At 57.4% G+C, this 23181-nt stretch overlaps 1 protein-coding gene across 8 annotated transcripts in view; it reads right to left on the reverse strand.

Annotated features, from left to right (window-relative positions):
• The window catches only part of R3HDM2 (R3H domain containing 2), a 34054-nt gene extending 11074 nt beyond the window's left edge, over window positions 1–22980 (reverse strand). For 3 of the 8 annotated variants that reach the window (XR_001878319.1, XM_017836677.1, XM_017836675.1), the window contains exons 1-11: window positions 7722–8800; window positions 7309–7507; window positions 6973–7014; window positions 6446–6532; window positions 5941–6067; window positions 5617–5695; window positions 4848–4907; window positions 4556–4696; window positions 4092–4200; window positions 3026–3121; window positions 1989–2020 (exon numbers count right to left, since the gene is read on the reverse strand). Coding sequence is in view for 7 of the 8 variants with exons in the window: in XM_017836677.1 (XP_017692166.1) it covers window positions 1989–2020; window positions 3026–3121; window positions 4092–4200; window positions 4556–4696; window positions 4848–4907; window positions 5617–5695; window positions 5941–6067; window positions 6446–6532; window positions 6973–7014; window positions 7309–7507; window positions 7722–8143 (1394 nt within the window). In the remaining variant the exon portion in view is untranslated. Of the gene's footprint in view, window positions 1–1988; window positions 2021–3025; window positions 3122–4091; window positions 4201–4555; window positions 4697–4847; window positions 4908–5616; window positions 5696–5940; window positions 6068–6445; window positions 6533–6972; window positions 7015–7308; window positions 7508–7721; window positions 8803–13690; window positions 14162–22379; window positions 22479–22967 lie in introns of those variants that run through there. The other 5 variants (XM_017836681.1, XM_017836682.1, XM_017836680.1 and 2 more) reach the window with 5 other exon arrangements.
• Between the last annotated feature and the right edge of the window lie 201 nt (window positions 22981–23181).

Here is a 23181-nt window from a genome sequence, read left to right on the forward strand (position 1 = left end):
TGTGGGTGCCCCCTGGGGCTGTGGGTCACCCCTGGGGCTGTGGGTGCCCCCTGGGGCTGTGGGTGCCCCCTGGGGCTGTGGGTCACCCCTGGGGCTGTGGGTGCCCCCTGGGGCTGTGGGTGCCCCCTGGGGCTGTGGGTCTCCCCTGGGGCTGTGGGTCTCCCCTGGGGCTGTGGGTCTCCCCTGGCTCCTGGCCCCTTCTCCAGCCAGATACAGCCATGGAAGGGGCCCAGCAGGATCAGAGCAGGATTCTGTGCTAAAGCCCTCCCTGTCTCAGTTCAGGGAGCTTTTAAAGGCCTGGAGACAAGGCAAATGGAGATCTTAGAGACCACTTCCCACCCCAGCCCTTGGGAGGATTTCTGCCCAGCTGGCACAGTTTGCACAGAGCTGTGGCTGTGCCATCCTTGGAAGTGTCCAGGGCCAGGTTGGACAGGGCTTGGAGTAACCTGGGCTAGTGGAAGGTGTCCCTGCCCATGGCAGGGGGTGGAACAGGATGAGTTTTAAGGTCTCTTCTACCCAAACCATTCCAGGATTCTGTGACACTGGAATATTGCTGCACCCAGAGCTGTACCCCCACTGATCACCCTCCCTCAGCCCAGGCCAGGTCTGGCCACAGCAGGACTTCAGGGAATATCAGCACAACAATATCCCAAGCAGTGAGCCTGGTCTGTCCCAGGAATGGCTTCCTGGGCTTTCCCAGGGGAATGCCACACTGGAAGAGCTGCTGAGCCCACCAGCAGCTCCACACAGTTGTGGAGGGGAAAAGAGAGGCCTGGAACTCCTGAGGTGATGTCCTGGGCTGTTGGGAGCATGTGAGAGCCAAAAATCCATCTCTTGGAAGAGCAGTGCAGTGGTTATATCCCTAAAGAGCTCGAAATGGTCCTGAGGCCCACGAATCCTCCCTCTCCCATCCAGAGGAACCCCAAAGGCAGGTTCTCTGAGCTCTTCAGGGCCTGGGCACCACTGGCAGGGAAGCCCCTGGCACAGCCCTGGCTGAGCTCAGCTCCCAGAGCTGCAGCCACATCAGCAACGGGGCTTTTGCCACATTCTGGGTGAGTTTTACTCCAACCCCATGGACTGAGAACTGCCCCCCCTGCCCTGCACACCCCTGCCACGGGCAGACTCCAGGACACAGCCCCTGTGACTGTGCTGAGGACACTGGATTTTCCAGGACAGCCTCAGGCAGGTGACAGCCCGAGGAGAGGGACAAAGCTGCTCCTGACCCGTCAGATCCTCCTGTCCTGTCCCACACTGAGCTGCCTCGTGTCCAGAGCTTTGCCTGGGAAGGCAGAGCACAGCAGGGATGAGACTCTCCCTTTTCATCCCATCCTTTATCCTCAGCCCTCAGCAGCCTCTGGCAGCGGGGTCTGTGCCAGGTGACTCACCAGCCTGACTCCAGCCCTTTCATCCATGGGAAAACTGCTTCCTAAGAACACGCTGCTCAAACGTGTTCCCAGTGCCCTCAGCAGCTCCTCTGGCTGAGATGGAGCCTGAGCCACTTCACTGCCACCATTAAGTCACCCAGCCTTGATAATCCAGGATTAGGGACAGCCCTGCCTGATCCTGATGCTGATCCTGGCACTGTAAGGGCAGGGATTTCCTATCCTTTTGGGAAACAAGAGGTGGAATGGTTTGAAAACTGCTGGAATTCCTCCCTGCCATTCCCACCCTCCTTTTTAATTGATGAACCAGCCAAACAAGGACTCAAAACTGATGTTGCAAAGAAAACACCTTCAGTAACTCCACGGGCATCCACTGATGGGGGGGCTGCTCCAGCAGGACAGGGGGCAAAATAAACCACAGAGAGATCCCTAAAAATCTGCCTCTGTGTGGGAGAGCTACAAGCAAAGCCTTCCGTGGAGAGCCTGCCAGTCAACACCAGAGAAAAGCATCATCTCAGAGCCGTGCAGGGCTCTGGGGACACCCCCGGGGTGCTGGGCAGCACTCAGGGCTCTGGGGACACCCCCGGGGTGCTGGGCAGCACTCACCTGCTGTCCGTGAGGAATCCGTTCTGGCCAGACTGGGAGCGCGACCACGGAGGTGGGAAGGGAAGGAAAGAAAAAAGAGACTTAGTGGCTCTGAAAGAACGACCCCAGGTGGTTTCAAAGGGTGGGGCTGGGACACGGGGTGTGTTGTGAGCAGGTACAGGTCGCTCAGGTGTGGTGCTGAGCCTCCTCATCCCTGTGGATCTCCATCCAGGCCCTTGGGAACCTTCCCTGGCACCTGCGACCCAGGATCTCTCAAATCTGAGTCCTCAGCTCCCTCCTCCACTGCTCTGAGGCAGCTCTGGTGGCACCTTCCTCCATGTGACATTTATTGCCAGGAAAACCAGGCAGTGGGCTCAAGGCCAGCCCAGCCTGACCCATGCTGGTCATCCCTGCCTCTGGAAGGCAGAGGCAAAGCTGGCTCAGGCCAGGACACTGAGCAGGAGTCAGGACATCCCACTCTGTGCTGTCCTACAGCCCCTGCCCTAAGCCAGGACTTTGGGCCTGTGCAGGTAAGACAAATCCCTGACCACCCCTGGCTGGAGAGTGAGCAGGCCCTGAGCCCAGGGAAGGTGCAGATTTCTCCTGGAAAGGGCCCACATTCCTCCTGGAAAGGGCCCACATTCCTCCTGGAAAGGCAGAGCCCTGCACTGCTGGGTCAGGAGGTGGAAGCTGCAGCACTGGGGAGATGCAGCTGCTGCTCCTTTTGGGTTCAGCAACTGGTTTTCTGGTCATCCCAAAACTGCCACTGCATAAACCTGTAATCTTTGGGGCAGCAAGGAGCAGAACTGCCTCCTCTGTCACCTCTGCTGCTCCCTGAAATTTTAGGGAAGCTGCAGACTGGGGGGTGCAGGTGTGGCTCCTCTACCCCGACATCTCAGACACCTTTGCTGGGAGCTGGAATTCAATGGCAGATCCCAAAACCACTGGGAAATCGGTGGGAAAAGCAACAGTGAGATCTGACCTCTTTGGCACACTCAAGGCCACCTTCTGCCCCAAAGCTCCGGGAGGTTCCTGGCAGGTGAGGGATCCAAACTTACCTCCCGTGCAAAGATCCGCTCCCTGACCCGCTGATACTCCTCCTCTCGCTCTTCTATGGATTTGCTCCTTCTCCCATCCTGCAAGGGGAGTCTGATCTGAAGGGACAAACACAGCTCAGGGGTCAGCAGTTGCCAGCAGGAGCAGGGGGAGCTGCTGGGAATGTCGGGCAGGAGGTGGATTGTGGTGCCTGGGAGCGGTGACCCAGCCTCTGCCTCTGCACCCACCTGTGTCCAGGGATGAGCATCCCACAGGCATCCAGGGATGATCATTCCTGGACATCCATCCACCTCCTGCCTCAAGCACAACCACCCTGCCTGAACTCTGCCTGATCCAGAGGTCTGGAATATCACCAGGGAGGAAAGCTGAAGGCCACTGTTTGGAGCACGTGCCAACATTCCTGCTCCCTCGTGGGTTCTGAGCTCCGTGGGCAGCTGCAACCCTGGGTGGCACCACAGGGAAACCACAAACTGGGACTGACTGCAGCAAACAGCTCCTGACCCCGACTGAGACTCAGGAACACGTCCCAGAGCACGGGACAGAGCTGGGCTGATGGGACTGGGTCTGGGTGGGATTTGGGGAAGAAATTCCTCCCTGGGAGGGTGGGCAGGCCCTGGCACAGGTTGCCCAGAGAAGCTGTGGCTGCCCCATCCCTGGAAGTGCCCAAGGCCAGGTTGGACAGGGCTTGGAGCACCCTGGGCTGGTGGAAGGTGTCCCTGCCTGTGGCCTGGGGTGGGACTGGATGATCTTTAAGGTCTTTTAAAGGAAAGGTGAGGAGACACACTTGGCAACACTCAGCTCAGGGCATTTCCAAGGAAACCTTGGCAAAAGGCTTCACCTTAAAGCCTGGCCCAGCCCCCAGATGATTTCAGGGTATGGAGAAGCACCCCCACAGTTCTTTATCCCTTTCCATGGTATTTGGAAGTTTTCATATTGAGATGCTGCTGCTCGGGTGGGGTGGGAGCTCCTATTAAATGTTACTGGAGGAAACCCAAGAGAATTCTGGGAGTTGTTCTCATCTTAGACAGGTCACATCTGACTTTCCCAAGGGATGCAGACCCCCCTCACCTGGTTATCATCCCGATCCATGCTGGTGTCATCCCGTTTCAGGATAAACCTCTGTGGGAACTCTGCATTCTTCTCATCCTTGATGTGCTCAGAGAACCTCTGCTCGGGGCTGCAGGAAAACCAGCCCTTGTTAGGAGGGAAGAAACGGGCCCAGAACATGCAGAGATGTTTGTTGTGTGAAATTCCGGCTCTGGCTGATGGCAAGGAGAGCTCCTGCCCTTCTCTGGGAACTGTGGAGAGCCAGGGAGGGCTGGAAGGGAAGGATCTTCCCTATTTATTCATTCCATGACCTGATTCTTCTTGAGAGGGGCCCTGCCCTTCTTAGGAGGCAAAAAAGTGTGGTGTGGAACCCATCCTGCTCTGGAGCATCCCTGGGCTGTGGGGAAGGGAAGGGAGAAGGGAAAGGGCAAAGGGAAAGGGCAAAGGCAAGGGCAAAGGGAAAGGGCAGGCTCCCAACCCCTTACATTCGTGTGTTACTGGTCTTGTTGATGATGACAGCCTTCCCAGTCTGATCCACGTTGTGGTCCATCCCAAAATAGGCAGCGACCCTGTGCAGCAGCATCCTGTGGTACGAGGTCATCTGAGGGAACTTCTTGAACTGATTGCTGGGAAGAGGCAGGGAGAGGGTTACAATTCCAAGCAGTGTCATATCAGGATGTACAAGAGAACAGGGGATGTTCCCTTCTCCCCCTGGGAGCCCAAATTCCTCAGCTCCACAGTCACAAACCCCTTTTTGCTCGGCACGAACTCACTTACTTGTTATCACTAATAAACTCCAGGATCTCCTGTTCCAATTTGAGCAGCATCATTCGATCCCTGGCGAGACAAGGGAGAGGAAAAGGCCACTTCAGGGGCAGTGGAACAGCTTTCCCTGCTCCCAGCCCCTCTCCTGCAGCAGAGAAAGTCACAAACACCCAGCCCAAGTGACAGCACCGGCCTGGCTTCACCCACCCCAGGGGAACGGGCTGAAACACTCCACGTTTTTCAGACATCCTAAATTAATCACCAGGTTTTTTCAGCTTAAGGTTGTTTTGCTAACAGTGCTTGGCTTTGGAAAGCCTGAATCCCTGCTCTGCTGGAAGCTCCACTGGTGGTGACTCCAGCTTTGCTATTCCCATGCCAGCTTTTCCCTGGATTCTGTGGATTATTGCCACAGCAGCTCCTTTGCAGGTTGGTATTTGACAATCACTTACAGAACGGGGTTTAACACAATCAAGACTCCTCCACTGCATCCAAACAAGCCATTTTTCTTTCTCTCTCTCTCCATCACACAAAATTCCATGTTTGGAATGAAACAGGAGATAAATTACCACTATGCTTTTTATTTCTCCACTGCCCCCGGACTGGTAACGCTCTTGGAATTCCAAGAAGGAAAACACAAACACACCTGCAGGTGCTGTCTGGAGGTGCTGCAATCCCCCAGGATATGGGAACACCCCTGGACAGGGACACAACCCACCCCCAGGAGTGGGAGTCATCCCCTCCATCCCCCCCTCAGGGAGCTGTTTTACTGCCCAGCACCTACCGTGGGTTTTTTTTCAGTGTATTTACTAAGAATTCATGCAAATCTATTCCGGTGGAGTCTGTGTATTCCTGGCTGGAATCTGAAACAACAGCAGCAGCAGCAGCAGAACAAATTAACAAAGCACTGCAACAGCCCAGAGGGAAGGGAAGGAGAAGGGAAGGGAGAAGGAAGGGGAAAGGAGAAAGGGGGAAGGAGGAAGAGGAAGAAGGGAAGGGCTGTGTCTGTGTGTCTTTACAGGGATGATGTTCCCACATTTCCCAGTCTGTCCCAGCAGCACCTGCCCCATCCAAACCAACACCTCCCCAGTTCAAACCAGCACCTGACCTCGAGAGAGCATCTTCCTTGGTGTTTTTTCTTTGTTCTTGTCTTTTTCTTCTTTCTCCCCCCCATCTTTCGTGGATTTTTCCTCCTCCTTGTCCGAGGGGCAGCTCACGTGCAGCTGGATGATGTCCTGGAACAGAACAAAGCAGGCTGGAGCCCCTCAGACACTCCCTGAGCCTTGGCTGTGGCTGGAGATGCTGGTGGCTGAGAGAAGCACCACGGGAAGGTCTCAGACCACAGACAATCCATAAGAATCCATAAGAAAACTCTCTGTGAGAGCAAACAGAGCTGTCCCTCCCCACCCTCCTCCCAGGGAGCCCTGGGCAGGCTCTGAGGTGCCTCCACACCCACGAGCAGGGGTCCCAGGCACAGCCACTTCCTTCCCAGCCAGCTCCTGTGGGAATTTCCTGGCTCTCCGAGGCACTGGCCCTGGACACAACGTCAGTTCTAGCAAGACGTGGATGTTCTGGGCTTCCACACTCCCAAATTTGTCTCATTCTGGGCCTACCTGGGACTCCAGCAGCCCATCCACGAAGGGGCCCGAGGACTCTTCACACACAGCCAAGCTCCTGACCAGTTTAAGCTTTGAATTAGACTGGAGAAGGAAAAGAAAGAGGGTGGTTAAGACACCTCAGCCAACACACACCCGAGCTCCTGCGGTGGCATTCCCAGGCCACTCGTGCAGCCATTCCCAATTAAACTGGTCAACAACAGAATATCCAGGGGTATCCTGGGACACACAATGGCTTGGAATCCCTGAGCAATCAGTTGTTTTCTTCCCTCAGCCTTTGAACCACACTTCAAGTGAGAAGTTCCCTGCCTCAATTCCTGCACTCTCTGATCTTCAGCCAGAGCAATTCCAGCCTTTCCCCCGTTTCCATGTTGTCCAGCACATGGAAATCCCTGTCCTGAACCATCAACTGCTCCATGTGGCTTCTGGAGACAGGAAAGGCCTGGGAGCAGCATCCTAGGGCTGGGATCAGGGCTCAGCTCAGAAGAGCCCAAAGAAGATCAGGATGTCAGGACAGGTCCTACCTTGGCTCTTTTCCTGGCGTGTCCGTGACTCGACGTTCGCCTCTGTGGAGAAAGGGAAGGGAAGGGAAGGCAGGAAGCTTAACCTGGAAGTTTTCTGCCATTCCCGGGACACAAAGGGGGTTCTGATCCCGTGGATCATGACAGGGGGATGAAGCACGAGTGTCCCCAGGGAATATTTCAATTATCCCAGCCTGCACAGGGCAGACCCAGCTAAAGAGGCAGGGAGCAGGCTGGGAAGGCTGCACAGTGTGGTGGCCCCGTGGAAAAGCCTCGTGTCCCTTTGGGAAGGGACAGGAAGCAGCAGGGAAGGGCCCAATTCTCCTCGTCCACACTCACCTGAGACTCCTGGCGCACGTTGACCTCCTCCCCCCCATCCTTCTCCGCCTCCTCCTTGCTTGGTGACCTGGATACATATTTGGTTTTGTTCACAGATTCCTCAACCACCTTTTTTTCCGATTCCTTCATAATTTCCAGGGACTCCTGTGCCGTGTTGCTGTTGGACATCTTCGGAGCCCTCTGACGCAGCGCCGGGCACCTGCGGGAGAGGGCACAGGACACGACAGGGAGGGAGTCAGGGGGTGGAGGGAGGTCCTCCCTGGACACAAACTCTTGCACATCCAGGCTGTAACTTCCCTGGAACCCGCCTTGTGGGCAGACCCCAAACCAAGCGCTCGTTTGAAGCCCCCCCACTCAGCCCTTGGGTGCAGCCCCCGTTTGAGGGGACCTGGCAGGAGCTCTGTGGATCTCACCAGGATTTTGGAGACACCAGCAGGGCTGGACAAAGGCCCTGAGGCAGAGAGAGGTCCCCAGGCAGGTGACTGGTGTAGAGAGAGACCGAGGGCAGCCCTAAACCAACAAACATCCAGCAGGTGAAATAAATTCCAGGAACCTGAGCTGTGCTCTGCCCCAGGGCAAACAACCAAAAAACCTGGTTATTTCCCCAAATCCCAGCCCCCACAACACAAGGAGGCAGCTCGGCCACCTCAGCTTCCCTCACCCCACCACCACCTGCCCGAGGCTTCCCATGAGCTGTTCCCTCACTGCTGCCAGTCCAGAGCCAGGGATGGGAAAACCAGGAAAGGGAAAAGTTACTTAAGCCAAGGCTTAGCAGCACCTCAGAGAGTGGGAAATATCCCATGAAATTCATGGGAAGAGGGGGCAGGGAAAGCATCCATCCTCCAGCTGCAGGGGCCTGGCCTCATCCCAGCAGGCTGAGGTGTTCCCAGGGATGCTGGCTGTGCAGGGTGAGGAGTCCCACCCCAGGGAATCCCGCTGTGCTCGGCGCTCCAGCAGGAATTGGGTCAGGAAGGGAAAAGGGAGCACTTGCCTGATGTGCCTCCTTTGTGGGAGTCTGGATTATGCAGGGGGTGAAGGTGGTGAACTCTGCCTCTCCCCTCCCCAGAATACTCCAGAGTGTAGGAAACTCCAGCCTCGTGCCCAGGCTGGGGGCCTAAACAACCCAGGAGGATCTGGAGCAGATTTGGGGAAGGGAAGGAGGAGGTGGCACCGGATCTGCACACGCGACACTCAAATAGAAGAGCAGGTTTTGTACAGCTCATTCCCTTTGCACCACCCACCCTCCAACAAGCTTTTCCCCCCAAGCCAAACAGCTCAGCCAAATTTAAGAAGGATAACGGGATCTTCTCCCATCCTGCTGCAAAGGAACTCCAGCACCACACAGGGAAATATCATCAGATTTTTCCCAGAAACGACAACTCAGAGCCACGGAACTGACATTTATCAGCTGCCCCCTCCTGCTGCAGCTTCCGTGCCCGCCAGGCAGCCTCCAGGAGCTCTCCCTGCACACAAAACTCAGGGGAGATCTGGGCTCTGCTGCTTCCCAGAGGATTCCTTGCGGGATGAATGAATCAGCCCCGCTCCCTCGGGCAGCCGTGGGCCGTGGGAGGGGGTGGCAAACACGAGCTGGTGACAGACAGAGGCTTGCAGAGGGTGGGGAAGTTCAGAGGACTCGGGGAAGGGGGGGGTGGGATTGAGCTGGGCCTCGGGAGAGGAAAAAAACGACGCGGATGCGACGTCAGGGAAGCCACAAAAATCTGTGTCAGGGAAGAGAAGGAAGCAACGGTGGGAGAGGGTGGAAGGGAGAAGGTGGGTGAGGTGCTGTCGAGCTGAGGGCTGGCAAAGCAGCTGGGCCAGCAGTGGCATACTGGGAACGCTGGCCACGGGCCAGGGAGCCCGGACACATTCATATCCTCCTCTTCACTCCAGAAGGGGAACATGGAATTCCACCTCTGCTGCCTTTTCCCCACCCGCACTTTGCAGCCGCCGAGCCCTGGGAATGCAGCAGCAGCAGCTCCCGGCTGGGCAGGGAATAAAAGCAAGAGAAGTCCCACATTCCCAGCCTGGATGGATCCGACAGCAAATCTGGGAAAGGCAGGAAGCTCCTGCTAAATAAACTCCATTGCTGGCCTTGTTTCTCCGGGAACAGACCCGCTCCTGAGCTAAATGAGGGTGCAAAGGAGACATATGGCTGCTGGGAGAGGCTGCCTACACACGGCTCAGGAGGGGCAGGAGGGAGGCTCTGAGGTGCAGGTGGAGGGTCTGAGGTGGCTCAGCCTCTGCCTCTCACCTTTCAGGGATAAAGAAACAGGTGGTTGAAGGTGGGGTTGTCCTGCCCTGCTCTGGGGCGGCCTCACCGCCAGTCCCGGGGGCAGCTTCGGGTGCTGCAATATAAGAAAGGATCTAAAGCTGTTGGAGAGGATCCAAAGGAGGACACAGGGGTGGGGAAGGGTCTGGAGGGGCCACACGAGGAGTGGCTGAGGGCACTGGGTTTGTTCATCCCAGTCTGCAGCTCCTCCCGAGGGGCAGCTCCAATCTCTGCTCCCTGTGAGCAGGGACAGGAACCAAGAAAGGGCTGGAGCTGTGCCAGGGCAGGGTCAGGCTGGATCCCAGGGAAAGGTTCTTCCCCCAGAGGCTGGTTGGGCACTGACCAGGCTCCCCAGGGCAGTGGGCACAGCCCCAAGGCTGCCAGAGCTCCAGGAGGGTTTGGACAATGCCCTCAGGGACAGGGTGGGATCGCTGGGGTGTCTGTGCAGCACCAGGAGTTGGAGTCCATGATCCTTGTGTGTCCCTTCCCACTCAGGATATTCCATGGTTCCAAGCGTGAGTGGCTTCACTTTCCCAGCCCCTGCCCAAGCCAAGGCCACAGGAACAGTGTCCACACCACAGCCTTCCCCCCTGGCTTCCAAGACAAGATTCCTGACTCCCTCCCCTCCATTCCCCTTGGATATCAAACAGGTCTGCTTTGGCTTTCCCAGACTCCCTCCAAAGGACATTGAACAGGGCCGTGTCCCCAGGACAGGGGTTGGACGGGGTGGCCTTTATGGTCCCTCCCAGCCCAAACTTCTCCAGGACTTTCCCAGCCCCCCAGTGCTGCCCCGTCCCGGGGTCGGGTTTTGGGGGCAGCAGCACCCACCCCCTGCCCCGCTGGGTACCAGTGATGCTCTGGCAAGCAATTCGCTGATTGGCTGCCCGGCAGCCAATGGGAAGCCGAGCTCCATGGCAACGGGCCCTGTTGCCAGGAGCAACAGGGCGGGGGTGACTCAGGTTCCCCCCCCCCGGCGCGGCCGAGGCTGCGGGAAAGGGTTTGCAGGGGGAAAAGTGGGGGCGGTGGGGTGGGGAGGGGGCTGCCGCTCCAGGCACGAACCCTCGGGCTCTGCCGCTCCCTCCGTGCCCGGGGATCACCCCAGAGGCTCCTCCTCGGCCGGGGAGCAGCGGCCGGGACAGTCCCGGCTGTGCCACGTGCGACAGGAGGCGGGGATGGGAGGATTTGTTAAGGCAACCAAAGCTCCCGAAACAGCTCCCGAAACAGCTCCCGAAACAGCTCCCGAAACAGCTCCCGAAACAGCTCCCTCCAGGGCTCCACTCGGGCAAAACAACTCTGCAGCAGCCCCAGCACCCCAGGGAAAACCTGCAGGCTCGGCTGGAATTCCAACAGGTAAAGAGCCTTTGGAGCTCACTTCCCTTCCCTCCTGTTGGAGAAAGCAGCTCCCAGTCAGAGGGTGAGAACCCCCAAAACCAGCAGGACCCATAAGCTCCAACTTCAAAGCCACCTCTCCCAAACTCTCTCCATTGCTGGAGAAGGATTTTAATTCCTCACTACTTTTCCACTTCCGACAAAACCCAGCAGAATTCCCAACAGGAGGCCTGACATCTTTGCCCTCACGGAGCCCCAGTGCTTAGTCATGGCTTTAAGTCTTAATCTCCACCCCCACATGACATCAAATTCTGAAGTTGTGATGCAGATGGGAGGGTTTGCCTCCAGGTGAAAAAGGGGGGGGAAAAAGCTTATATATAAACAAGGAGACAGGGAATGCAGGTGAGACAAGAGTCTGAGCAAATTCTGTGGAGCATCAGGAGGTTTTGCTGGGGGAACAAAGAAAAGCACCAGACAATTTCAGGGGGAATAAAATACTTGGATATTTTGTTACCTCCATCCACCAAGGTGAGGACTAAACTCAGGAGAGGTGTCAACTTGCTCTCACTGCATTCCAGGAGTGTGACACCACCAGTGCCAGGACTGCCAAAATGGGATACCCAGGAACCCAATATAAAGGTGAATAAAAGGTGTATAAACACATCCCAGGAGTTAAATGGTGCTAAGAACCACTTCTCTGAGGGAGGCAGGATTAAACAGTCTCAGTTCCAGGTTGCCTTGAGCCTGGAGCTCCCAGCACCAGGGGCCACCTCAGCCCTGCTCTCCCCTCGGGTGGGAAAAGGGACATCATTGGTTTGATGGTCAAAAGAAAGGAAACAGCGATGCTGGTTCCTTCCCTTTGACTTTTGGGAGCTGCAGGGATCCAGGCAAGGACCCTCCCACCACTTCTTTACAAACTCTGAGGGAGGAAATAAACTACAACCAACACCAAAAACCCCCAAACCAACAGAGTTAACAAGTGAAGGGTCACAGGAACCACCCGGAACAAGCCCTGGAGGAGGAAGGGCTCCTGCTCACCCCTAACTGAGGGCCTGGGGACAGTTCCTGAGGGTCCCTGGGCAGAACCACGGGAGAAAGGGAAGAAATCCAGGATGAGGATCCCCGGCAGAGCTCCCTGCTCCATCTCACACCACTCCTGCCTTCCCCAGCACGAGCTATTCCTGTCTCCATCCAAGGACCAGGGAACTGCTCCGGTGACGTCAAAGCAGTTTCCCAGCAACAATTAATGAGGGCTGTCCACCACAGGGGTTTCCTGAAAAGCGAGCAAGGAATTATCCACCTACTTTGCACAGTGTCAGGATGCAATAGGACAGCAGGGAACAGGGATTTCTGTTAACCCTTCCCTGGCACGGCTCCCACCGACACGCTCCCGGTTCTTCCAGAGAGCCCCGAGCACAATTCCTCCCGTGGCAATCCATCCATAAGGAAATACCTCATCAGGTTGGAGGCACCAGGTGACAACCAGGCTCAGGAAAATATGGAAAACAGCTCTTCTCTTGCTGGCACCTGCTCCCGTGCCGAGCCTGCGCCAGGCAGGAGCCCCGGCACGAAAAAGCTGGATGAGGGAATGAGGTCTTCCCTCACCTTCCCGAGCCCACCTGCCTCCAAAGCACATCCCAGACTTCACTCATCACCCCAAAAGCACCCCAGCTCCCAGCAGACCTCCATGGGAGGAAGGCACAAGGCAGGGCTGGTGTCTGTATCCCCCTTTCTGCTCTCCAGCTGCTGCTCCCGCCTGTCCCCACGCTGGCAGAGGGCACAGAGACCCCCCTGTCCCTGAGGGGGACACAGCAGAGACTGGCACTTCTCCAGGTGGGATCCAGCCATGGATTGGAACATTGAAAAAAGGAGGAAATGACGATTTGAAATAAAAAAAAAACAAAAATCAGCTCTATCTGTTGGCTGCCAGTGGTGAAAGTTGGGACTGAGCGCGACGGGGGAGCCTGAGGAGCAGGGAGGAGACCCTGAGATCCTGCAGCAGGGTAACCCTGCCTCCATCCCAGGAAAATCAGCTCCCAGCACTAAATCTGGAACGAAGGGAGCATCATTTCCTGGTTTTTAGGCAAAACTGGATGATGGATGTGTGTGAGGAGGAGGAAAAGTCAAAGCAACCTCCTGATTCCGCTAAACCCAACTGAGTGAGAGGTTTAAAATAATTTAAGAATGGGTTTAATGTATCTGTGAACACAAGCACCGTCCTACAGAACATCAAATTGCATAAGCCAGCCCTAAACGTCACATGGCACACAGCCAGCTCAGGAGCCAACATTCCCCATCAATTAGCCAGCTCCAAACCAATAAATCCATTAAAATAAAAGCCAGCAGAAGAGCTGGGAAGAGTCTGTCTTTGCAAAACAAAAGGGACTGCCCAGGAACGAGCTGCAGACACCGGGAGCACAAGGAGAATCCATGAGGCTGTCAGGGGAACTCCTTAATGACATGGCAGAGCACAGGATGCCGGCCGGGGATTCCCTCTCTCCGGGAGGTGCATCCCCGGAGAGGAGGAAGAGGAGAGCTCCTCTCCCGCTCCCAAGTGCTGACCCGGATCCCAGAGCCACATATTCACTTAGTCCAGCTCCATTTTAAATTAACCCCATCCAGCAGCAGAGATCCTGGCACTCACCAACCGGAGGGGGAACAGTCAGGTCCCCACTCCCGAAATATTCGCCCGCATTTTGCACCGGGAAGGGGGAAAGAAAAGTCTCTCCATCGATCTTCCTCGAGCCCCAAATAACGAAAGCCCGGTTCTAAAAATAAACTCACCGTGGTGGTTCTGCACCCTGAGCAGGTCAGCTGTCCCCCGGGTTCAGCCGAGACTCCATGGCCACGACGGGTTCAAGAGGAATTTTGCCGGGATACAAAAACCCCTCCCGGGGAGCCCCCGACGGACGGATCCCTGCGGCGGCTCCGAGAGCTCGGGGGCTCCGCCAGGCAGATCCCAGCTGTTCCCAGGGATGGCAGCGCAGCTCTGCCAATGGCCACATCCACATCCACACCCCCTCCTGCTCTCCTTCAAATCTTCAATGGAGCTGCCTCCGTGCCGCCGAGCCGGCGTTAAAGACGCAGCACCGGCCCTGGCAGCCCCGGAATGGGAAGGGATGGGGGGTCCTGCTGGATGGGGAGTGGGAGGGGAGTCAGCAGAGTGTCCTGGCAGCCCAAAGGGTCTCTGTGTCCTGAGGGCATCCCTGGGCAGGGCAGGGCAGGGGATTGTCCCACTCTGCTCTGAGCTGGGGCGGCCTCACCTCAGTCCTGGGGGCACTTTGGGCACCACGAGGTAAAAAACGTCTAAAGCTGTTGGAGAGGGTCCAAAGCAGGGACACAGGGATGGGGAAGGGTCTGGAGCAGCAGCTGAGGGCACTGGGTTTGTTCAGCTGGAGGAGGCTGAAAGAGACTCCTCGGGGGCTGCAGCTCCTCCCAAGGGGCAGCTCCGACCTCTGCTCCCTGTGAGCAGGGACAGGACCCAGGGAAGGGCTGGAGCTGTGCCAGGGCAGGGTCAGGCTGGATCTCAGGGAAAGGTTCTTCCCCCAGAGGGTGGTTGGGCACTGACCAGGCTCCCCAGGGCAGTGGGCACGGCCCCAAGGCTGCCAGAGCTCCAGGAGCGTTTGGACAACACTCCCAGGGACAGGGTGGGATTGTTGAGGTGTCTGTGCAGGGCCAGGGGTTGGACTGGATGATCCCTGTGGGTCACTCCCAGCCCAGGATATCCCCTGCTTCTATGAAAGAGGGGATGGCAGATAGCACAGGAGGCATCAGAGCCTCCAGAAGGATTCATGTGCACAGACAACACCCTACAGAACACCCCCACCTGCCCCAGGCAGGTCCCAGCCCTGCTCCGCTCCTGTCTCCGCTGCCACCGCCTTTCTGAGGGGTCACTGCGTTCACGGTTTCAATCATTTCTTTTTCTCACTCAGGCCAAGGAGGATGAGGGGCTTCAGCTGAGCTCGGGCTCTCACTGTGCTGCCCGGGGAGCCCCCGGGGCAGCAGTGCCTGTGGCTGCAGCAGCAGCAGCTCCACGATGGCTCAGCAGAGGCCGGGCCGGAGCCGCCGCGTGCTCAGAGTGACTCCCTGTGGCAGCCCAGGGAGCAGGGGAACACCTCAGCACCAGCTGCTGGGCTGATTCCCAGCCCTGGAGCGTCAGACCTGGAGTTCTGAGCCCTGAAGCAGCTCCGGGAGCTACTCTGCAAGCGAAGGAGTGACAGAAAGGGATGGAGGAAGCATTCCCAGGCCGAGGATCCCTGTCCCACACGGAGCCTTCAAACCTCCCCTAGCCCAGGGAAGCCAACGGCTTTGTCCTGCCAAGGAGCACCTGTGGTCGGCTGCGGCCTCAGGATCACTCAGGATGGAGCTGGAGCCCTGCAGGATCAGTGCTGGACAGTGGGAAAATGTGGGACGCTGCTCTCCCTGTTTTCAAAGAACATCCCAAACATCCCATTGGCTTCGCAACCTCTGTCGAGACCCCGCTGTGAGTCCTTAACATGAGCTCGGAAGCAGAAGGAAAAGCAGCTCCCTCAGAGCCTGCAGACCTGACCCCTGGAACTTGGGCAGGTGGATCAGCAGATTTTGGAATGAGAGAATCTCCAGCCCCAGGACACGAGCGCCTGCCCCAGACAGCACAGGTGCAGCCCCCTCCAGGCTCATCCAGCTCTTTCCAAAATCCCCGTCCATCGCTGAGAGCTGGCAGCATTTCATCCCCACGGAGCACGTGTGTGAGAGGATTTCCTGAGCTGCATCCCTCTCCTTCCATGGGAGACAGTAAATCCTGGGTGGGAGGAGGAGGAGGAGGAGGAGGAGGAGGAGGAAGGCTGAGTCAGCTCCAGCAGCCTGGACAAAGCCCCCTGGAGCAGGTCCCTGCCTCTCAATCCAAGAGCCCTCGGCTCTGGAATCACATCCACACCCTGAAACTGGGTCAGGGAAAACAGGGACGGGAGGGATGCAGCAGCTCCAGGTACTGTCAGTGCTCCTGGATCACAGGGAAGCTGCCAGAGCCCAACACAGCCACATCCCCGAGAAAACAAAGGGAAAAGCAGCAAGACATTCCCTCCCTCCCTGGCAGACACGAATGGCCCAGGCTCTACCTGCCAGCCCAGCTTCCATGAGGAGACAGGACAGCCAGAAGTGGATAAATCCCACTGGAAGGGGAAGAAAAGTCAGGGCTTGTGACACCAAACTGGTGGAGTGGCACTGGTGCAAGGCCCCCACCAGCAGCCAGGACTGGGCCCCCCAGAGACAGACAGTGGCTGGAAAGGGAGAAGAGCTTTGCCAAGGGAATTCCATGCATCCATGTACCCACCCAGGGCAGGAAACTCCCTCTCCCCTCGGAAAAGGGGAAAAACCCAAACCAGAGCCTGGGACAGGCTCGTGTCTCGCTCCTGCCAGTGGGGAGGAGGAAGAGGGAAATCCCCCAGCAGCTGGATCTCGGACGTTCTTTGGGATGGAGCTGCCCTGCCCCCTGCATCCAGCAGCAGCCACTCCTGGTGTTGACTGGGGGGGTGCACAGGTAGAACCACGCTCCAAGGACACGAGGGGCACACGGACTGCAGGGAAGAGCTGGAGTGTGGCTGCCTGGGCTGACTCAACATCAGGTGCTGCAGGGACTCAGGGAACGCTCTGGGACGGACACCACAGGCCCGAGACCTTCCCAAACCCCCCGTGCCCCCCGTCTCCAACCCCGAGTTCCCCCCGGAGGTGACGCTTCCCGGGCTGGCCCCCGTCTCCAGGCAGCACAGGGAAATTTAATTCCATTTTCCGTTTTAAAAAAGGGCCTTTCCATTCAAACCCCGCTCGGCTGCGGTGTCATGGCAACCACCCCCTCCCCGCCTGGCCCAGCCTGGAGAGCAGCAACTGGCCCGAGATTTGGGTGGTCCCGGCCCGGCCTGGGACCCCCCCGGCCCCCGGGAGCGGCTGTGCCACGAACCGAATCTGTCAATGGCTCCAGGCAGACACGTGGGCAGGACGGGCCGGGCGGGCGGAGCCGCTCCATTCACTCCGATCCCTGATAAATAATTCAGGAAGAGAAATGCCGCAATACAGAGCAGGGCCCGGGTAAAAATAGAGCCTGAGCCGCTCCGGAGGAACGGGGGAAGGGGAGGGAAGGACGGGGGGCCGGAGCTCGGGATCGGGAGGGAAGGACGGGGGGGCCGGAGCCCGGGATCGGGAGGGAAGGATGGGGGGGCCGGAGCCCGGGATCGGCTCCACGCCCGGCCCAGCCCCTGTTTGCACATCCCCTTTTATCTGGGAATTCAGCCCCGTCCTCAGGGTCGTGGCAGCAGCACCCCGGGCTGTCCCTCCTGGATCCCAGCCTGGGCTGTCCCTCCTGGATCCCAGCCTGGATCCCAGCCTGGATCCCAGCCTGGATCCCAGCCTGGATCCCAGCCTGGATCCCAGCCTGGATCCCAGCCTGGCAGCAGCATCCTGAGCTGTCCCTCCTGGATCCCAGCCTGGATCCCAGCCTGGATCCTGTCCTGGATCCTGTCCCGGATCCCGTCCTGGGCTGTCCCTCCTGGATCCCATCCTAGATCCTGTCCTGGATCCCATCCTGGATCCCATCCTGGCAGCAGCACCCCGGGCTGTCCCTCCTGGATCCCAGCCTGGATCCTGTCCTGGATCCTGTCCTGGATCCCATCCTGGGCTGTCCCTCCTGGATCCCAGCCTGGATCCCATCCTGGATCCCGTCCCGGGCTGTCCCTCCTGGATCCTGTCCTGGATCCTGTCCTGGATCCCATCCTAGATCCTGTCCTGGATCCCAGCCTGGATCCCAGCCTGGCAGCAGCACCCCTGGCTGTCTCTCCTGGATCCCAGCCTGGATCCCATCCTGGATCCCAGCCTGGATCCCATCCTGGATCCCAGCCTGGATCCCATCCTGGATCCCAGCCTGGGCTGTCCCTCCTGGATCCCAGCCTGGATCCCATCCTGGATCCCAGCCCTGCAACAAGGCAGAGTCCCAAAAAGCAGGACCCGGCGCTGGAGGAAGGATGGGAAGTGCTGTCCCAAATCCCAAATCCAGCTGCTGCCACTCCTCATTCATAACACCAGTTGCTGGACAACTGTCCCAACGTTTACGTCCCACTAAATACAGGTAATACACAAATATATACAAGTATTCTATAAAATAGGATTATCAAAAAAATATACAAGTATTCTATAAAACAGGATATATCAAAAATATATAAATATACTATAAAATAGTGTATATCAAAAATATATAAATATACTATAAATAGTGTATATAAAAATATATAAATATATTATAAAATATATAATATACATAAATATACTAATAAATATATTTAATATATTTTTATAATAATATTATATATTATATAGAAATATCTGATATTTAATATATTTTAAAAATCATATTATATATGATATATCTCTTTAAGATATATTAAGTATCAAAATACATACTCTAAAATATATAAAATATATCAAAACACATAAATATATCATAACATATATATGATATATAAACCCCACAGAAATTATTATAAAATATATAGTATATATAGAGTAATATACTATAAAATATAATATATATATTAAAAATACATAACTGTACCATACAAACACCACTCCCTGTGAGGCAACAAGTGGGAAACTGTTGTCTCAGGATTCCATCACCCTCCCTGCATCCTAAAAATACCCCAAACCAAGCCAACTTCGTGCTAACCTAGAATATTCAGCTGTCTGAACAGTGTAGGTGTCACCTGTATTTTCGTGGTGGGAATCAGGACACAGAAGGGGTGCAGGAAGATCACTGTCAGCTCCAAGGGTTCCTCCTCCCAGACACCAAACCCACTTCCCATTCCCTATTAATTATTAATTACCCTCAGCCACGGGTACAGCCCCTCCATCCCAGTTTGCCACCGGGATGCTCCGAGGGAAAAATGGGCTTTCCAGGGTTTGCAGGAACACTTTGCCAGATGGCTGAGTTCTCCCCTCCTCTCAGCCTCAAAAATAACTCCAGAAAGACACAGATCTCTCCCTGCTTCCTCCTGAACCACGAGCCCAGCTCCCCGAGGACCTGGGAGATGGGAAACTGCCACTAACGAGACAACACAGAGCGAATTTTTATGAGGAGGACTAAAATAGCACCAAAGAGAGGTAACCAGAACCTAATAAATCCGTACATGGAAGCTTCCCATGAATACTTTGGAGCCTTTCCCCCAAATATGAAAATAAACCTATGGAAGATGTGACAGCAGCTGCCATGGGGGCACTGACAGGACACGAACTCCCAAAAAAGCCCCTGCTTGGTGCCCAGGTGGAGGAGCAGCTCCCGACGCTCCCACTAGTGGCAAACCCGGCTCCTGCAACCCAGAATGCACAGGAAATCCATCCACGAGCTGGGAATACCCAGGGATGGGAATGAGGTGAGCTTTAAGGTCCCTCCCAACCCAAACCATCCTGGAATTCCGGAATTCCCCGGTAAAAGGGCAGAGTTGTTCTCACCAACCCAGCCAAGACCCTGCCCAGGCTGCTGAGCCCTCCCAGACACGTCCCAGGGGGAAATCCAGGACTGTTCCCAGTTCTGGGGAGCTCTGTGCTGATGGATCATGCCCTGAGCATGTGAGGGGGTCATGTCCATCCAGCTGTTTCCAGGAATCCCACGGAACGACGGGAAGGGAACAATCTTGGTCCCACCTGCTCGAAGCCAACCCGGGGAAGGGATACCCCAAAAATTTGGGATAGAGCCACGTGAAGGGGACAGAGCAGCTCTGAGGCTCAGTCATGGAGGCAGGACACAACACCCCAGCATTCCCCATGTTCTGGATCCTCCTTTTCCGTGCCACCCACCCCCTTTCCCCACTCCAGGGTCAAATCCCACCAGGACCGGGCTCAAAGCTCCTGATCATGGGGAAGCAGCAGCCCAGGATCCCGTTTCCTCATGGAAATTCCCACCTGAACCTCCCCAGTATCCGGGATAACACCTCCCCAAATAAAGCAGATCCTGTGTCTAAACTCAGCTCGGGGAAAAATTAATTTCCCAAAGAAAACGATGTCAAAGCAAGAGCAAAATTTTAAAACTTCATTAAAAAAACCCAACCCCAAAGGAGCTGCTCTGGTGAGTGGGCTGGGCCTGCCCACACTCCATCAGCCCCGAAATCCTCCAGGAAGCAGCGGTGACTCAGCCTGCGGCACACACAGCCAGCCTGGGCTCCCGAGCCGGGATGGAACAGCCTTCCCAGGAACCCCGAGATCCAGGGAATCCCGGCACCGATGGGCAGTGGGAGCCACCAGCCTGTCCTGCTGGGCCCACACTCACCCCTCAGCTGGGCTGCAATCCGGGGCAGGGACTGACCCCCTGTGCTGGCACTGCTGAGACCCCCCCAGGGCTGTGCCCAGTTCTGGGCAAGAGAGACATTGAGGGGCTGGAGCGTGTCCAGAGCTGGGAACGGAGCTGGGGAAGGGGCTGGAGAACTGAGGGAGCTCCTTTTCGGAGGCTCAGGGGGGACCTTCTGGCTCTGCAACTCCCTGACAGGAGGGGGGAGCCGGGGGGGGTCGGGCTCTGCTCCCAGGGAACAANGAACAGCCTTCCCAGGAACCCCGAGATCCAGGGAATCCCGGCACCGATGGGCAGTGGGAGCCACCAGCCTGTCCTGCTGGGCCCACACTCACCCCCCAGCTGGGCTGCAATCCGGGGCAGGGACTGACCCCCTGTGCTGGCACTGCTGAGACCCCCCCAGGGCTGTGCCCAGTTCTGGGCAAGAGAGACACTGAGGGGCTGGAGCGTGTCCAGAGCTGGGAACGGAGCTGGGGAAGGGGCTGGGGAGGCTCAGCCTGGAGAGGAGGAGGCTCAGGGGGGACCTTCTGGCTCTGCAACCCCCTGACAGGAGGGGAGAGCTGGGGGGGGGTCGGGCTCTGCTCCCAGGGAACAAGGGACAGGAGGAGAGGGAACGGCCTCCAGCTGTGCCAGGGGAGGGTCAGGCTGGACACCAGGAGGAATTTTCTCATGGAAGGGGCTGTCAGGCACTGTCAGGTTGTCAAGCACCATCAGCTCTGTCACTTGTTCCACAGAATCCCAGAATCCTCGAGGTGGGAAAAGCCCTCCCAGCCCATGGATCCCCCCTGTGCCCGATGCCCACCTTGTCCCCCAGCCCAGAGCTCTGAGTGCCACGGCCAGGCCTTCCTGGGACACCTCCAGGGATGGGGACTCCAAACCTCCCTGCCAATGCTTCACAACCCCTTCCATGCAGAAATTCCTCCTGACGTCCAACCTGAACCTTCCCTGCTGCAGCTCGAGGCCGTTTCCTGCTCAGAATTACTCGGGAATAACTTGCTGAGTGACCAAAAACCTGCTGCACGTGAGTGACTGGGGAGGGAGAGGAGCTCCAAAAGCTGCTTGGAAAGTTTGGACACAGATCCCGCCGTGTCCCCCCTGGGGCAGCCTTGAAAACAACCAACAGACAAGCAGTTGATTATAACAAGCACTGATCTGGCTCTAATTTCACGTTAAAGGAGACAGTGAGGTGAAGTGACAGCGGAGAGACCCCCAGGGAGAGGGACTGGGAGGGACGTTCGGTGAAAAGAGGTGGTTTAGGCACCTCAAAGGGGCGATTTAGGCGCTTTCCCCCCAAAAAAAAAATGGGGTTTAAAAATAGCAGCGCTGACACAGCCTTAAATTTAGCAGCACAAGTGGCATCACTGCCATAAGGGGAACTCGATCCCGCCGAGGGATCCGGTGTCACAGCCGGCACCAGGGGTCCTGGGGAACAGCTGGAAGCAGGGATTGGACAGGGATATTCTCCACTGCTCCGAGGCAGCTTCTCCCACAGCAACTTCCTTCCCTTTAATTCAGCTCCACTCATGGAATGGTTTGGGTGGGAAGGGACCTTAAAGCCCATCCAGTCCCACCCCCTGCCACGGGCAGGGACACCTCCCACTAGCCCAGGTTGCTCCAAGCCCCATCCAAGTGTCCCTTGGACACTTCCAGGGCTCTGGCATTCCCTCCAACCCCTTTTCCAGCTCAGACAACCTGTGGCACCCACGAGGAACAACAAAATTCCCCCCAGTTCCTGTGAGCCCGAGCGATGCTGCCCTTTCTCCTCGGGAATCAGCAGAATCCCAGCTCCTCAGCCCACAGGGAGAGCAGCCACGTGGAGTTCCCCACTCTGGGACCTGGTTTTGCTGCGTGACCGAAAAAAACCACATCCAAAAATCCAAGAGGAGGGAATTTTAAACTCCTCAAGGGGTCACAAGTCAAAGTGCTCAGGGATGAACAGCAGGGATTCTGCTCAGAAGCACCAACCTCGACCAGCCCGTTTCAAACAGACCCGAGGACACTCTAATTAACACTTTAATTAACACCAACTCACCTCTGACACCTCCCGCCAAGGAGTCAGAGGCAACTCTCATCCTCAGCCCACATTCCTACAGGTACCCAAAAAAAGCCCCGGGAGGATTTCAATGGTCCCAGGGCCGGGAACACCAAGAAAGAAGCAACAAAACCCACCTTTCCACGTGTCCCTCCTGAGCGGGCTCCAACCCGCACACAAGTCCCTCTCCAGCCCCTTCCCGCCCGTTGGGAGGCCCAGGAAGCGGGAATTATTTGCGTTTCAAAGCAAAGCCGTTGTCCGTGAGGACTCCAGAAAACCGCACGGCGCCTCCCGTCCCCAGGGAGGGCCCCGGGCTCCTCTCCCACCTGTGGCTCCTCGTCCAGCGAGCCGGGACCGGGGGGGGCTCTCCCGGGACTGCCCGGGAGCTCCCGGCTCCACGTGCTCCGCCAACGCGCCGGGGGAAGGGGCTCGAGACGAGACTCCTCCGGGCCGCGAGTCCCGCACGGCCCGGGGACCCCGCACCGAGCGACCCCCGGGAGGGGCGGCCCCGGGAGGGGCAGCGCAGTAACGGGACCCCGCACCCGCCGGGAGGGGCAGCCCCGGGCCAGCCCGTGCCCCGAGCACCGGGAAGCACCTCCGGGCGCGGCGCGGCGGGAGCGGCTCCGGCCCCCGCGGGGGACACCCGGGGACACCGCGGGAGGGTCCCCGCGGCCGCCGCCGCCCCCATCCCCGCTCCGACCCCTCCCCGCCCCCGCCGCACTTACCGGGCCGGGCCGGGCCCAGCGCCGCGGGGCCGCCGCCGCCACCCCGGGCCGGGCCGGGCCTGGGCCAGCGCGGGCCGCCCGGGCGGGGCGGCGGAAGGGGGGACAGGACGGGGAGGGGGGGCGGGGGGCAGGGAGGGGGGCGGGGGGGGAAGGGGCGGCCGGAACGGGGGAAAAAAACGGGGAAAGAAACGGGAAAAAAAAAAAAGGGAAAAAA

This window comes from Lepidothrix coronata, unplaced genomic scaffold (assembly GCF_001604755.1).
Source record: "Lepidothrix coronata isolate B3197 unplaced genomic scaffold, Lepidothrix_coronata-1.0 Scaffold281, whole genome shotgun sequence".
NCBI classification, from domain to species: domain Eukaryota; kingdom Metazoa; phylum Chordata; class Aves; order Passeriformes; family Pipridae; genus Lepidothrix; species Lepidothrix coronata.